This window comes from Engystomops pustulosus, chromosome 6 (assembly GCF_040894005.1).
Source record: "Engystomops pustulosus chromosome 6, aEngPut4.maternal, whole genome shotgun sequence".
NCBI classification, from domain to species: Eukaryota; Metazoa; Chordata; class Amphibia; order Anura; family Leptodactylidae; genus Engystomops; species Engystomops pustulosus.
Genome location: NC_092416.1, coordinates 121,725,927 through 121,742,801, shown reverse-complemented (window position 1 = coordinate 121,742,801; position 16,875 = coordinate 121,725,927). Strand labels below are relative to the sequence as shown.

The 16,875-nt window shown below is 42.3% G+C and overlaps 1 protein-coding gene across 2 annotated transcripts; it reads right to left on the bottom strand.

Moving 5' to 3' along the window:
* Positions 1-236: 236 nt before the first annotated feature.
* Positions 237-15,072, bottom strand: COMMD7 (COMM domain containing 7). 2 transcript variants are annotated; one of them, XM_072110718.1, is made up of 9 exons: positions 14,875-15,066; positions 10,336-10,389; positions 8,542-8,644; positions 6,063-6,119; positions 4,614-4,651; positions 1,572-1,662; positions 1,455-1,504; positions 977-1,025; positions 237-526 (listed from the first exon to the last, which is right to left on the bottom strand). In XM_072110718.1, the coding sequence occupies exons 1-9, from the start codon at positions 14,953-14,955 to the stop codon at positions 450-452; spliced, it is 600 nt and encodes a 199-aa protein (XP_071966819.1). In that variant the 5' UTR covers positions 14,956-15,066; the 3' UTR covers positions 237-449. The 2 variants fall into 2 exon arrangements, with proteins under 2 accessions (XP_071966819.1, XP_071966820.1); XM_072110719.1 differs by lacking the exon at positions 10,336-10,389 and having other exon boundaries at positions 14,875-15,072.
* Between the last annotated feature and the right edge of the window lie 1,803 nt (positions 15,073-16,875).

Here is a 16,875-nt window from a genome sequence, read left to right as displayed (position 1 = left end):
GTGTACCTAATAAAGAGGCCGGTGAGTGTATATAGCTCTTCATTGGGCCTGTGCAAATGTGAGTATGGCATTTAAATCGAGATATTGGAGCAAGTTCATATAAAATGGTAGAGTAGCATGTCACTGAAGTCAGACATATACATGTAGAAACAGTGTTTATACGCACAGGGTACTACAAATCAGACTTGGAGCTGGGAATGGAATAAATAGGTTATTAATTGACTTGACAGAAAGACTTTATTTAAATTACTTTTTATTTAAATGCATTGGAACAGTAAAAAAATGTTGTACAAAGTGGACAGATGCTTTAGACAAGGTACTGCTAATGAAGAGCGTTTTCTAGATGGTTTGCCCAGATGTTTTATTGCGAGTGCAGTGGAGCAATGAATAAACAATCTACATACACCATCTGCGATGTCCATACATGTTGAGCCTGTAGGTTCACTGCGTCATGTAAAACATTCCAGGCTACTCTTGGCCCGTTCCATCTCATGCAGAAAACTGTAGAACTGCGGCAGTGTCAACTCTACATAGAAACATACAGAATCACTAAAGGGACCATTTAATCACAATCTGTACAATAAAATATGGGAGTACACCAAGATACTCTCTTTGGTATATGAATCCTGTTGTCACAATCTACCCCTTCAAGCCGTAGACAGAGGATACCTTTTTCCGTATATCTCTATACATCAGTGATTTGGATAAGGTTATTACGCTACAACACATCAGTACTTACTTTTCAGTTGTATAAACATGTATAAAGTGACTTGCAATTCGCATTTTCTATATACGTTAGAGTTATCAGAAGTACTTGAGAGCAAAACTGCTCTAGTTGCTCATGCAATCAATCAGAATTCAGCTTTCATTTTCCCAGCAGTTTATAAAACATGAGAAACTAGAACAGTTTTGCTAAATGAGGCCCATTGTGTCAGAATTTCAAGTATCAGTGCATGCCTTAATCTCATATACTCACCTACATAGACCGGCTCACACTGGTTACCTTTTTTAATAACCATCTTTAGCTGAAAAAAAGAATAAAACAACTACCGTACTTTGAATTGAAGACTTTTTTTTAAAGCTTCTTAAACATTTATAAAAGCTTTTGTATTTCTAAATATACGACTAGATACATTTATAGGAGGTTGCCCTTCTTTCTATCACACATCCAGGTTACAGAGAATTCCTAGAATAGTTGTCTGCAGCTAGTGATGGCTGCAGGTAGCTATTGCATCTCTATATGATGGAAAGTAGGGAAATCACATCTGTGTATTCAAAGAGGAACATTTTAAATGAAAGGAGTTCCCTTCCTACATGTAAAGTTTCTTGATGGAGAGTTGTTAGGTTACTTCATGCACTGGATCCTCAAGAATTTTCCAATTGCTAAACTGTCATTGTACCACTGGGATCGGAAATATAATCCTATTTAAATCCATAAATAAACTGAGCTTTACCTGCAGGAATATGGTTCCAGCTCTCTCCTGTTCACTGCTTGCTGCTGTAACTATAATAGAAAATGGCAGTCACAATGCTTGTATGGTGCAGTAGGAGGACTCATCTCAAATACTCACCTCCAAACTTCCACTCCATGTCCACTAGCTGGTTAATGCTGAGTGTCCGTCCGACTGCTAACCGGGTGAGAACTGCCGCATTGCTCTTCCACTGCAAGGAAAGCAACAACACAGACCCTTACTTTTAAAAGGAGTCACAATCAATTGTTTAAGGGGTTATTCTGGTTTTCAAGATGTGATTTATTTTATTAGGAAATCACTTTTTAAAAAAACAATATTTAAGATTTTAATCACACATCTTTATTATATAGGATCTTAGGGAGTTTGCAAGCATAGGTACCACTCCTCTCCACCTACTCAATGTATGTGCACTAGCGTACAATTCACACACTAACTCTGCAGGTTACAGTGTTGAGACCCTCCTGTCCTGTAGTTATAAGCTAGTATAAGTGCTGTTAATGAAAAAAATCCCTTAAAATATCATATTCAAAGTATGTAATATAGAATGCCTACAGATACTAAATCTATAGCAATGAGCTGAGTGGTGGTGGTCACTGCTTAGACCAGTGATGGCGAACCTATGACACGCGTGTCAGTGCTGCCACGCGTAGCCATTTTCAGTGACACGCGGCCGCCGAAAGGTTAAGTTTCATCCTCAGGTGCAGTAGCCGGGAGGCTGAGAGATTGTCATGAACTGAGCTCACAGCACTTCCTCCTCCTCTTCCTCCCTCGGGCGGGCCCCTCCCCCTGTGTGAGTTGTGCCTCGTGTCTCCAGTCAGCACAGGTATCATCCCGGGGCTCAGTACCAGGAGAGGTGACCCGGACATCAACTCCACAAACTCCTCTGCAGCTCCTGATAGTTGTGGTGGGGGGAGGGTGGCAGCACAGACGGGGGCTACATCGCTGCTGCCTTCTGTGATGTCCCAGCAGCTGCCACCTCTACATTGAGCATCTCCACAGTAGGGATGAGGGAGGACAACCACTCTCATCATACATACAAGACATCATACAGTGAGTAATGTCAGTGTACTGTATGATGAAAGACAGTCATCTGAGCTTGTGTGTCAGTTTTGTGACGTACAAGCCCTGAAATAATTGCAACGCTTTGCAAATCGCCAGACATTGCCGTTATTTTGCTCCTCATGAAGAAGATGCAGACAGCGGTACCTGCGACTCACTATAACCTGTGAACTTTCATGACTGAAAGTTTGCAGGTTACTAAGCATTTCCACACATGTCTGATGTGACGTGTTTACACATAGTAATAAATAGATGATGTGGAAAATCCCCATATACTGCCAAACTGTAGTATGGCAGTACATGGTAGGATCAATCAGACAACCTAGGGTTAAAGTACCCTAGAAGTTAAATAATTATACATATTTGTTATTTAAACTATAAATATCACAAAATTATGGGGTTTTTTTTCAAGGTGACACACCACCCGAGTTATGCTTGGTTTTTTGGCGAATTTTGACACACTAAGCTGAAAAGGTTGCCCATCACTGGCTTAGACTCTCCACAAATCCAGTTTTCTGCACAGTAATCCTGTGTGTGCTGCAGAACAGCTAATAGCCTTCTGCCCTCCTCAGGGAAGTACAGAGCTTGTGCCGCAGGAAATGTAAGAAGGGTGGGAAGGAGACCAATAGCATAAAAAATAAGCAACACCAAGGGAACAGACAAAAAATACTTTTTCATTGGTTAACACGGATCCTAAAATGAATAAAAATAAATTGTCATTAGCTTTTCATCAAACGTTGTATAAATGGATTGTACAAGTCAATACAAGATACTTTGTTAGATTTCTTAGAGCAAAGTGCTTCCTTGTTAAAATCCCTCTTTCTATCGAGACAGATGCTTGACGAGGTGTCAAATCTCAAATCTCAGAAAGCCAAAGATGAGCCTCAAATTTAACAAAACACCTGGAAAACTCCCTTAATAAAGTTAAATACTGGAGGACTCAACATCGACATTATTAAAGTGACTGTGGTTATTTCTTTGGTTCTATCTGCATGGAGCATACGATACAAGGAAAAAAAAATTCTATATTTATTGCGGCTTATATTTAGTATATACTTGAGTTTAAGCCGAGGTACTTCATTTTAACACAAAAAAATTGGAAAAACTTCTTGACTCGAGTATAAGCTTAGGGTGGGAAATGCATTGGTCACAGCCAGTATATAGCAAGTTAGTCCTCTTCCCCTTAGTACAAAGTCATCCACCCCACTGTCCCCCGACACACAGCCCGGCAGCCCACTGTCTCCCGGCACACAGCCTGGCAGCCCACTGTCTCCCGGCACACAGCCCGGCAGCCCACTGTCCCCCGGCACACAGCCCGGCAGCCCACTGTCCCCCGGCACACAGCCCGGCAGCCCCCTGCCCAGCCTTTAAAAAAAAACTCTATTCACCTTTCCGACCCGCCCCCACAACGGCTTGCTGACATCATAGTGTGTGCCAATGGCGGCTCACCCACTAGGCAAGTACAGATTTTTTTTTTTTTTTTTTGGAGACTATAACCCAAGTTAGGTTTTTTCTGTCCGTTGTTTGGCTTATCCTGAGTATATATGGTAATTTGTATTTGTATTTTCACATGACCATCCATCTGCAGTCATTTTATGATCAGGCATGTTTGGTTTTAATTTACATATCATAACAGTGGAGCAGTACTTTTAATAGATTTATATTGGTAATTTACCTAATATCTTGTCTAATACACTTAATCTACATTCACACACGTGTACCCGCCGTACCGTAGCACGGCGGGCACACGACAGCGCACAGCAGAGGAGGAGGGGATGTCCTATCTTTACCGCATGTGTGCTGCACCGTACCGCTCCGTGCGCCTATTGCTGGCCTATGGGGGACGTTTATACGGAGGCCATATACAAGTCCCCCAATGGCCGGGTGAAGGTAAAGTGGCCAACCCCAGACTGTTTGACAGCTTTCTCATATTCGTACAGAGAAGGCCATCAATTGGCCTCTCAGGAGTTCCTGTTCCTTTCTTTAGACAACTTGTGCAAATTATATAAACCTAAATAAATATAGAATTCTTTTTTATATATGCCTTCAGCATAGACCTGGGGGAAGAATACAATTCCTCACCTTGTCTGCAAAAAGCATGGCCTTCTCCTCATCCAACCCTGCAGAAAAACAAATAAATAGATTGTTTAAACCCCTTTTTGCACCTCAGTGACAGACAAGAAGTAATAGTACAATATCCTTGCAACAATATACTCACTGATACATGGCAGCCGTGGCTTACTTACCAATCTAGAGTATAAGTACATTTACTCAGTATACCTACTAGGGCAGTGGTGGCGAACCTATGGCACGCGTACCAGAGAGGGCAAGCAGAGCCCTCTCTGTGGGCACGCGCACCATCTCCACTGCTCTCTCTGTAGAACTGGCCATGCAGGAAAAGCTGCCGATCGCCGAGAGCTCCAGCGATCTCTCTTACTGTGGGCTGCATCAGACCTGCCCTAGAGACACAGCAGCAGGTCAGTGCCCGCCCCTCCACTCCATCCCCCTTCAGCCCGGGAACACAAGGAGAGTGAGAAAGAACTGCCGGAGCACGCAGCAGCCTGTGCCCAGTGAGTACAGAGAAGTGCAGCAGGAGGGCAGGAGCTGCTCTGTGGCACTAAACAACTATAGGTGCTTATTGTCTAGTGTCCAAAAGTGCCCTGTATGACACATGTCTGTGGCCACATATATTCTGCCCCTGGTCCAGATCTCTTGTCACTGTGCCATGCTGCCAGTGACCCTGGGGTGCACTGCACTGCCCTCACTGACAGCATGGCACAGGTGCCCAGAGTTCTGGACCAAGGGAAGTGTGTATATGTATGTTTGTGTGGCCACAGACATGTGTCATACGTGGTGATTTGATGGTAAATTCACCTGCCTGGTTCCATGTAGATTTGCTGATCAGTGCACCCACCCACCCACCCTCCACCACACAACACACACTTTACCCTACACATCCCCTGCCGAATTCAAAAATCCTTCATATTGCCCCTGGATGGGGGTAGTGTTCCTCACTGGATGGGGGTAGTGTTCCTCACTGGATAGGGGTAGTATTCTCCGCTGTATTTGCTCCTGCTTTGTGATATAATTAGTGATGTTGGACTTTCTTTAGTGGTCTGTTTATTATCAGTATGTTGGTTTTTATCTTGTTGTACTGGTAATGGTCATCATGTAGCAGTATTATATGTCCCTTATAGAGTGGTGTGGTGTGATTTTAGGCTAAATAGCCATGTTGGCACTTGCGATGATTACATGGAGTTTGGGCACTCGGTCTCTAAAAGGTTCACCATCACTGTCCTAGGGCATTCCTTCATCCCCCATTTTGCCTTACCATGTTTCCCATCCCCTTTCTGTTTTTGTTCGATGTGAGCTTGAGATATTGCCAATTTTTCATTGGCTCACTTGTGTATCGTGTTGTATGTACTCAATTAAACTAATTGTACCTCGTGAAGTTGCTGGTTGTTATGTAGTGCCTTTCAGGTAAAAATTTTACAAAAACCCAATAAAAACATTGTGGTACAATATCCTCACCTAGGACAACCAGGTCAGAATGCAGGTCCTCCGATTTCAGATTTCTCCTCAGAGCACCTTAAAAAGCAAAGAAAACAGGAGTCAGAAACTGAAATGTTGATAAAGGTGCCACCAGCCTGGAACCGGTGGTCTCTCACACATATACTACACAAGTGTAAATAGTTAGACATTTCATTTTTTAAAAACATTTGACTATGCCTCCACCTATTAAGGATATTAAAGGGGTTGACCACTTTACCTCATTTTTTTTTGTAATGTGTGCAGGAAATTAGGCAACTTACCAATATACATTTATTGGCAGGGCAATTATTTCCCGGCTCCCCCGCGAGTGTTCAGTAAGAAGCAGAGCCACCCCCTGAAAACACTCGGCATCCGGCACTTAAAAAAAAAAACAACAAAAAAAAAACCTCCCAGTCACTTCTTGCCCACTCCTCTTTTTGCTGTCTGCAAGCAAGCAAATCTTGCTTAGAGCACAGGGTTGCTTGACAGTACACAGTACACAATGCTGAGGCCACACACAGCTATGTACATGGAAAAATAAAAAAAAGTTCAGGATTTTTGAAGGTGGGAAGTGAAAAATGCAAACACAAAAACAAAAAAAGAGCCAAGTTGTTTAGGGGTATATGATCATAGCGCTACACAGCAGCCACCATTATCAAACAGAATTAAAAAAAAAAAAAAATACAAATCAGTGAAATACTGATGCATTTTGTGATTGATTGAACTTGATGGACAAGTGTCTTTTTTCAACCATATAAACTATGATTTGTTTTTAATGAAAAAACAAATTTCCTGTCAATAAAGAATTTATGTGCCTTTGTTATACATTTTCTACTGTGTAGGCAGCTCCCATTCAAACCAGTGTCTCTTTACTTTCAAACTAGAATGTGTTTTGATGGACTCTCCAGGACTGTTGTAACAACAGTGGTCTTTGGAATGGCTACTTCCCACGTGTTGGAACTTATCATTTACTCTATGGAACAACTACCCGGTGATACAGTTAGAAGATTTAACCACCCAAGGAATTTGGCAGTCTAAAAGACCACTATACAAACTGACGAAGGGTCCAGGGGAAAAAATGGTTGACCTATGATGAGCATGAATAAGCTTAGATTTCACAAATGCGTCTCTAGTTTTGCTGTGCTCCACAACATTGTAATTTGTCAACTGGCTACAATGCACTGTTTTTCTGTTGTGTGATGGTTCCTCCCAAACTGCCCGTAGGCACGTGAGGCAAACTGCACTAAAGTGCAGTGTGGCCAGATTATTATAGACCAGCGCACAGACTTCAATAATCTTGGGCACCCTGCTCACAGTGATTATGTTTAGGCTACATGCACATGAGCCCGGCCACACTTACGGGAAAGGATAAAGCATGCTCACATGTGCACCACCGTACAGCAGTTTGGGTGCCATAGGCATCCACGGGGACCCATATCCAGCCACCCATAACGTTTTTGTGCAAGGGGCCTTAAAATGAGTGCACTGGATTTTTTTTATGGTGCACTTAGTTTAATGGGCAAGCTCCACAATTATGTCAGGACTTTCAACATAAATGTGGCGACGGGTGCAAATCATTTTGTGTCGCTGCGCAAAACGATTTCATGAATACATGTGCAAACTGTTTGACATGTATTTATGTGCAAAATGCACCTGAAAACTGGCACTGACAGTTGGGTCTACGCATTTCCTTGCATAGTCAGATTCTGGCGTTGGCCTACGCAGTGCTCACTACTCTCATTTAGGCCACATGCTCCCCTTACAACTACTAATATGACCCTTTGTAGTCTGATCCTGTAGTCATCTTTTATTGCACTTTTGTCCCTAGTTTAAAAAAATAAAATGAAAAAGTAAAAAACTGAGAAAAGCACAACATAACGCTGCAGTATCAAACTATTTAGAAGCCATATACCGTATATACCGTATATACTCGTGACACAAGTCTATTATTAAAAAAAAATTACCGAGTTAAAAAAAATAAACTTCAATACTCACCCTCCGACATCTTACCGATGTTCCCGATGTCAGCGCGCCCCGACTTCTTTCTTCTCTGCTGCTGTATACTGCTAGGGGCTGCTAAATACTACATGGGGGCTGGCAGGCTGTATTCTTCTGGGGGTTGGCAGGCTGTATACTACTGGGGGTTGGCAGGCTGTATACTACTGGGGGCTGGCAGGCTGTATACTATTGCATTTCTCACCCTCGGCTTATACTCGAGTCAGTAGTTTTTCCCAGTTTTTGTTGGTAAAATTAGGGGTCTCGGCTTATACCCGAGTATACACGGTAGGTCTTCATAAAAGCTGTAGCCAATAGATTTTTTTCATTTCGCTTCATTATTAGGGTTCAATGCAACAAAAAAATTAAAAAGTGGCAAAAATAAGGTCGAGTGATCACCACATAAAAGGGGTATTTACTGTCCTACTGATATGGAGTTGGACTCCACAGCCCATTGTTTTTTTCTGTGTCATTTCATCCTTACCATTCAGAACAAGCAAGATGCTCCTAACAATGCTTTTTAAAGGGCCCAGGCTGATGCCATTGTCTTTTGCAAATCCTTCAAGCTGAGAAGTAAACTGATCCACCTGTAGGAAAAGAAAAGCAAATTCACCAGTCAATAAATGAAAAAAAGTGGGTCAAGGGCAGTGGCGAAACTACAGTGGTAGCAGCCATAGCAGCTGCTATGGGACCCACAGTGTGAGGGGGGGGGGGGGGCGGCATCTGAGGAATTAGGTGTGCATTGGGTGTAGGCTTTTTATGTGGGTGGTGTGTATATAATTTATGTGTTTATAAGCTCTATGTATTATGCTGTATGTCTATATACTGAATATATAAGTATATTAATGTATATTTATAGGAGTGTGTAATACAGTGATTTTCAACCTTTTTTGAGCTGCGGCACACTTTTTATACTTAGAAAATCCTGGGGCACACCACCAACCACAATAGCACAAAATGACACTAAAACAGTCATAAAAGGCCTCCCTTTACTACCCCGTTTCCCCTAAAATAAGACCTAGTACAATTTTGCTCCAGCTTAGAAGTATAAGGCCTCCCCTGAAAATAAGACCTAGCAGCCGCCATTGCAGCAGCTCCCCCCACACCATACATTGGCATTGGTAAATCTTTTAGATGCTGCAGAAGGTTGTGACATGGGGAAGAATTCATGGTATTAAATGGCTGATGTGCTGCAAATATGATACCAGCAGCTACCAGGATAAGAAGGGTCAGTTATGCTTTTACTAAACATGAGAGATAGGGGCCAATGATTCTAATAGAAATGGAGTCACAAGAAATACGAGTTTGGAGAGTTATAAGGATGTTAGAGAGGTAGATTTTTTGTTCAATGATAAATGTAAATTCCCTGAGAATAATACCTAGTGCCTCTTTAGGAGCAAAAATTAATATAAGACACTGTCTTATTTTCGGGGAAACAGGGTAATAAAAAACCTCTAGCGGCCCCCCCGTTTACTAATTAAAAAACCTCTAGCGGCCCCCCCGTTTACTAATTAAAAGGCCCTAGAGGCCCCCCCGTTTACTAATTAAAAGGCCCTAGAGGCCCCCCCGTTTACTAATTAAAAGGCCCTAGAGGCCCCCCCGTTTACTAATTAAAAGGCCCTAGAGGCCCCCCCGTTTACTAATTAAAAGGCCCTAGAGGCCCCCCCGTTTACTAATTAAAAGGCCCTAGAGGCCCCCCCGTTTACTAATTAAAAGGCCCTAGAGGCCCCCCGTTTACTAATTAAAAGGCCCTAGAGGCCCCCCCGTTTACTAATTAAAAGGCCCTAGAGGCCCCCCTTTACTAATAAAAAGCCCTAGCCTCCGTTTAATAAAAAAAAGACCCTAGCTGCCTTCCCTGTACAAATAATAACCTTATATACTTACCCTTGATGTCTTCTTCCGCGTACCTTCACTCCTAATGGCGATCCGCCCACCTTCTGTAGCTCCTGCACCGCGCGCCTCTGGTCACGTGACTTACACGACCTGACGTCAGGACGCGTCAGTCACGTGACATGGGCCGCGCGGTGCAGGAGCTACAGAAGGTGGGCGGATCGCCGACGCAGGGCTTGTAGGTAAGTATGGGGGCAGAAACACGGGAGCGCGGCGCCAGCACTACACAAGGGCACCATAGTTCGGGGAACTTTCCCCGCGGCACACAGGTTGAAAATCACTAGTGTAATATATATATATTTGTAAGGTTGCCCCAATTCAGAAATCTGCTATGGGACCCATACTCTCCTAGTTACGCCCCTGGTCAAGGGTCAGAACCGAAATGTACCTCTTTCTGTTCTTTTAAGAAGAAAAATATCACAGTGCAAAGTCGAGAAACTTGCTGTAGAGAGAGAAGAAACAAATATATATTAATATCAGATTGGTCAATATCTGCACAGAGCTGTCCTGATGATTTACATTCTAGGAATATCTAAAGACATACACATTTAAGGCTGGGTTCACATAATGTTATTTGCCATAAGTCGGTGGGATTCGTAGGCTACGTTGTCCGGGGATTGACTGCTGCCGATGTATGGGGGTGTTTCCCAATGATGTCACTGTCCTTACATTGATCAGCTAACAGCAGTGATCATGAATTGGGGGTAGGCGCAACCAAACCTATCTTGCCCCGATCACTGTGTCTGAACCTTGTTGGTAACTTCGCGCCCCACCGTTCTTTTACGGCACATGTCAGGAAGGGGTTTAAAGACTAAACAATTTTATTATTTTTTTTAATGCAATTTGGACAAATAAGGGCTTATTTTTTGCAAGATTAGATGCACCTTAAAAAAAAAAAAAACCTTCATTTTAGTGTGATTTTAGATTATTGATGTGATTTTTTAACTCTTTTACGCATGGAGAAAAATAAAATCATCGATTCTTGATTTAGATTTGTAGCAATTTTTGGGGGGTGTTTTCAATGCTAACATTTGTAGGACTGTACGATCTTTTGATCACTTTATATATAATTTTTAATATTTTTCAAAATGGCAAAAAAGTGCCATTTTAGACTTTGGGCACTAATTTCCGTTACAGGGTTAAACGCAGTGAAAAAACATTATTATATTTTGATAGATCAGGCATTTTCAGACATGGCAATACCTAATGTGTTTATGATTTATACTGTTTATTTATATCAGTTCTAGGGAAGGAGGGGAGGTGATTTGAATTTTTAGGTTTTTTTATTATAATTATTTTTAACTTTTTGTTTTTACTTTCACTATTTATCAGACCCCCTAGGATACTTTAACCCTAGGTTGTTTTTTGATCGATCCTACCATATACTGTCATACTACAAATTCATACTGTCATACTCGCAAATTGTTATGAATGTGTTAAAACAAGACAGCCTCGGGTCTTCGGAAGACCCGAGGCTGTCATGGCGACCGTTTGTCGCTCCCTGATGACTTCATGTCACTCCCCAATTAAGTCGCCTTTTTGAAGCCGCCGGCAGCTTTGCCAGCGGCGATCGATGGGATAACACCCACGATTGGTGCTAGCAACGATCAAAGGTGGTACCGGAAAGTCTTTGTTGCAAAAGGCAGCCGTACTATTACAGCGTGTGAGGAAGGGGTTAAGAGATTGGGGGCATACATATTATAACACAGAGACCTGATGACATAGGCTGGAGCTCCTCCAGCTCATTTACATATTTTTATTAAGTCATTTTTACAAAAAAAACGCCCCTTCCAGCCAAGACAAAAGAGGCACCATCCCCTAGGAACCAGTTTTAGAGTCTTCAGTATTTTAAGCCTGCTATGTGGTCTCCAGTACATTTATAATCTGCTCTGGGGTCTGCACAATTAATGTCTGCTCTGAATGCAGTATTTAGTTTCTGGGATGTTTTTTTCTCCTATGCTGTGGCATTTATAATATCTGTGGTGGCATTTTATCCTGTTCTGTGGTTGTTGGTGCATCTAGGGTGCTGGTTACTGATGCAGCCTCTTAAAGTTGAGCAGTAGGATATGGAGGCCCTCGGACCAATAAATGTTGCTCATTCCAGGTCTAAATCCTTAGATCAGGAATAGAACAGACATTTAAAGGGGTACTCCAATGAAGAAATGTACTCAGGATAACAAAATAACAAGTTCTCTAATTCACTGTTATTAACAAAAAAATACAGCATTTCACAGATATAAGTCCAACCGGTCTCTATCAGTTGCCCCTAGACATGACCCTGTAACTTCTGACTTAGGGTCAGCGGCCACATTGGATTTCTGTCTCTCTGCTCCCTGCACGCTAGCACCGCTCCCTTGCAGTCCAGGACGGAGCTCACAGACATTCACTCACTTCCTGCCAGCAAACACATCGTGAGGAGAGAGAAGCTGCAAGCTACAGGCAGATAAGTTCTTTATTTGGGAAGGAGACCAGAGATGTAGCAGAGCTGACAGTGTGTTTATGGCATCTCATGGATCTCATCATCTCTGATCTGTCTCATCTCTCTCTTTCTTTGTGTCCGATACTAGTACAATGAGTGATAGGAGATAAAACAGCAATAAAACTGAGTAAAATTGTAAAGTAATGGGTTAAATTTATTTTTATTGTGTAAACATCACTAGGGGATTGAGATTTGAGAATTTTCTTTCGTGTGAAAACCCCTTTAAAGGAAATTTCAGAATGTTTATAATATTTTATTTATTTGTTGAGTCGTAGCTAGTCCATTATATCATGCCTCCAATTCCACAGCCCTGCTAAGAGCCTAAATGAGCAAGTAAGTTAATGGAGTATTCCCAAGAAGACAAGATTCCCAAATATACTCAGGATAACAAAATAACACAATCTAATTCAATGTTTTTAACACAAATACAACATTTCCCACATCAGTCCTGGTCTACACAATTTTGGTTGTCCCTGGATATGACCGTAAATCTTCTGATTATGATCGGACAATTTCCTCTAGCTTATCTTGGATTGCAGGAGAAGGGGTAGGAGGCAGACAGCACACTACTGACACAGACACTTCCTGGTTCAGCCATGAGTCTACACAGCGTGAAGAACAGCAGCAGCTGCTCTTCAAACAAGATAAGGTCTGGATCCCAGGGGAGGGGGTGGCATAGCAGTGCTGACTCAGTTTTATTGATTAGATGAGGCAGCACAGCTGAATATTTAATTGGGTCTTATATCCATCTCATTACTCTCTTTCTCAAAACCGGGGGTCGCCTAAAGCCATCGGAGACACAATTTTATTGTGTTTTTACTGCGGGTTGCATGGTTTGGGGTCACCACAACATGAGGAACTGTATTGCGGGGTCACAGCATTAGAAAGGTTGAGAACCACTGTGTTAGATACTAGTAGCCAGTTCAATAGCTGAATATAAGTATCTAAACCATGGACACTGATAATCTAAGCATGTCAGGGTTACAATGGAACCCCATACTAGTGATTTGTGGAAGTCCCATCACTGAGACCTATCCTGTGGATAGGGCCTAACTTGCTTCGTGGAAAAACTCCTTTAAAGGGAAGCTGTCACCACATTTTCACATATAAAGCCAGTTACAGGTTCCTATAGAGTCCTATTAATTAATAACCAACACCCTTGTTTTAGCTAAAAATTGTTTTGTTTACATCCAGATAAATCACCTTTTATCTTATATTCCCTGGAATCAGAGGGGACATGTCCTGCTTGGCCGGCACCTTCCATCTACTCCTCCTCCTGCCTCCTTACTATTTAGTAGTTCAGGTCATGTAACCAGGGTGACATTATCAGGTCCTTTAGACTCTTAATAATAACCCATGCATGGGGTCTTCATGGACTTTTACTCCTCTCCATCCTCCATGGAGGCTGCTGTGATTTTGTGTGATCACATACATGGTATACAGTTTGCTATTGTTAGAAGGCTAAAGGACCTGCAACGACGGCACTCTGGTCACATATCATGTAATACAAGGTACTGTGTAAGAAAATTGACACATTATTTCCTATAAGTAAATAGCGGTTTATATGTCTGCAGACTACATTAGCAGACGGTCCCTAAGTACAAGGAGGCAGAGCAGTGATTTGAAGAGACCCAGAACTCTCATTTAGAATAATGGGGCGTGGTACACTGGCAGCCTGAGAGATGTCAAAGCCAGCAGACATGAGTCCGGAAAGCTAATTTTCATATCAGAAATTATGGTACAGGCCCTCACTGACAGCTGATTATATGTGATAACGAAAGGACTTGTAACCCTTTATCAGCAGGAATGGTTAATCAGGGTTGTAAAATTCTGGTGACAGGTCCTCTTTAAGGCAGAATGTCCTTTTAAGATAACCTGTCATTCTGATTTTGGACCATAAACCAACCATAAATGGTTTATTGGTTTAGGGTCCCAAATCAACCTGTTTCAGGTAGGCCCCCATGTAAAAAAAAAATGTATTACCTAGATGCGGGTCCCATGAAGCACAGCAGGCACATCTGCAGCTGTGCCTGCCACATGCCTTGTGTGTGCTGTGTGAAGCTGGGACAAGACGCCGCAGCCTCTTTGCGCATGCGCTGTGGTACATAGGCAGAGAAGCCAGGGTGTACTACTCCGGCTTCACTTGCAGCAGAGCGCTGGCGCAGCGAATACAAAAGTTATTATAGCACCGACGTAGGAACCTGGGCAATAAACTACCAGTCTATAAGAACCCGTGGGTGGTTTAGTGCCCCGAATCGTCCTGGCAGGTTCTCTGTGCAGCCTTGAATCAGTAATAAGTAATGTATGTTCATAGTGTATAACCAGCAAAACAGTGAGCAAAGCTCTGAAGAGTAAGGAGTCCCTAAGGAAGCATGTTTACTTCAGTTTACCCAAGCTTTCCTCCCATCTAACCTCTTTTATATCGGGGTCTAGTCCCTGTAATCTTACCTCCCCGGAAAGCTGTCTCATATTCTGCATATCAGAAGCCACATACTCGGGGAGCGCTGTCGGAGAGCAGTGCAGCGCCATTGTACCGAAGCCCAGGACTCCCCTCACGATAACATCATGTGATTGTTTGTACAAACAGGCACTAGAGGGCGCTGTGCCTTCGCTCAACGATGTATCCGGTTCGCTGTGCAGGAAATATGACCACGTTTAGCGATTGCGTACGGGAGACCTGAAGGCGTCTCACAAGTATACAGGTCTAGATGTGCTGTCTAGGAGCGGTTAGGGCCACACGGTGTCGCCATGGCCAGTTATATATTACTTCAGGAGAAATGATATTGCATCTGTATGTACTGCTATTTCAAGGGGAGTAATAATACTGCTACTTGCTATAATATTACGACAAAGTAATAATACTGCAGTTAGTATTAGTACTTTTATACTCTGGGGGTCTTCAGCACTCCACGCCCAGTAGCCTCTTTAGAAAAATTCCATATTAGGGGAATTAAAATGTATAAATGTTCTGGAACACGAATGAATTAGCCCTAAAAAGGGCTATACTACTATACATTAGAGGAAGCTGCCACCGGATTTACCTTAATAGGTAGATCCGTAGTGGTAGGTTTCCTTAAAGCCTGCTATGTGATCTCCAGTATTACTATTACCTACTATGTGATCTCCAGTATTACTATTACCTACTATGTGGTCTCCAGTACTACTATTACCTACTATGTGGTCTCCAGTACTACTATTACCTACTATGTGGTCTCCAGTACTACTATTACCTACTATGTGGTCTCCAGTACTACTATTACCTACTATGTGATCTCCAGTATTACTATTACCTACTATGTGGTCTCCAGTATTACTATTACCTACTATGTGATCTCCAGTATTACTATTACCTACTTTGTGGTCTCCAGTACTACTATTACCTACTATGTGGTCTCCAGTACTACTATTACCTACTATGTGGCCTCCAGTACTACTATTACCTACTATGTGGCCTCCAGTACTACTATTACCTACTATGTGGCCTCCAGTACTACTATTACCTACTATGTGGCCTCCAGTACTACTATTACCTACTATGTGGTCTCCAGTACTACTATTACCTACTATGTGGTCTCCAGTACTACTATTACCTACTATGTGGTCTCCAGTACTACTATTACCTACTATGTGATCTCCAGTATTACTATTACCTACTTTGTGGTCTCCAGTACTACTATTACCTACTATGTGGTCTCCAGTACTACTATTACCTACTATGTGGCCTCCAGTACTACTATTACCTACTATGTGGCCTCCAGTACTACTATTGCCTACTATGTGGTCTCCAGTACTACTATTACCTACTATGTGGTCTCCAGTACTACTATTACCTACTATGTGGTCTCCAGTACTACTATCACCGACTATGTGGTTTCCAGTACTACTATTACCTACTATGTGGTCTCCAGTACTACTATTACTTACTATGTGGTCTCCAGTACAACTATTACCTACTATGTGGTCTCCAGTACTACTATTACCTACTATGTGGTCTCCAGTATTACTATTACCTACTATGTGGCCTCCAGTACTACTATTACCTACTATGTGGTCTCCAGTACTACTATTACCTACTATGTGGTCTCCAGTACTACTATTACTTACTATGTGGTCTCCAGTACCACTATTACCTACTATGTGGTCTCCAGTACCACTATTACCTACTATGTGGTCTCCAGTACTACTATTACCTACTATGTGGTCTCCAGTACAACTATTACCTACTATGTGGTCTCCAGTAGTACTATTACCTACTATGTGGTCTCCAGTATTACTATTACCTACTATGTGGTCTCCAGTACTACTATTACCTACTATGTGGTCTCCAGTACTACTATTACCTACTATGTGGTCTCCAGTACTAGTACTACTGTTACCTACTATATGGTCTCCAGTACTACTATTACTTACTATGTGGTCTCCAGTACTACCATTACCTACTATGTGGCC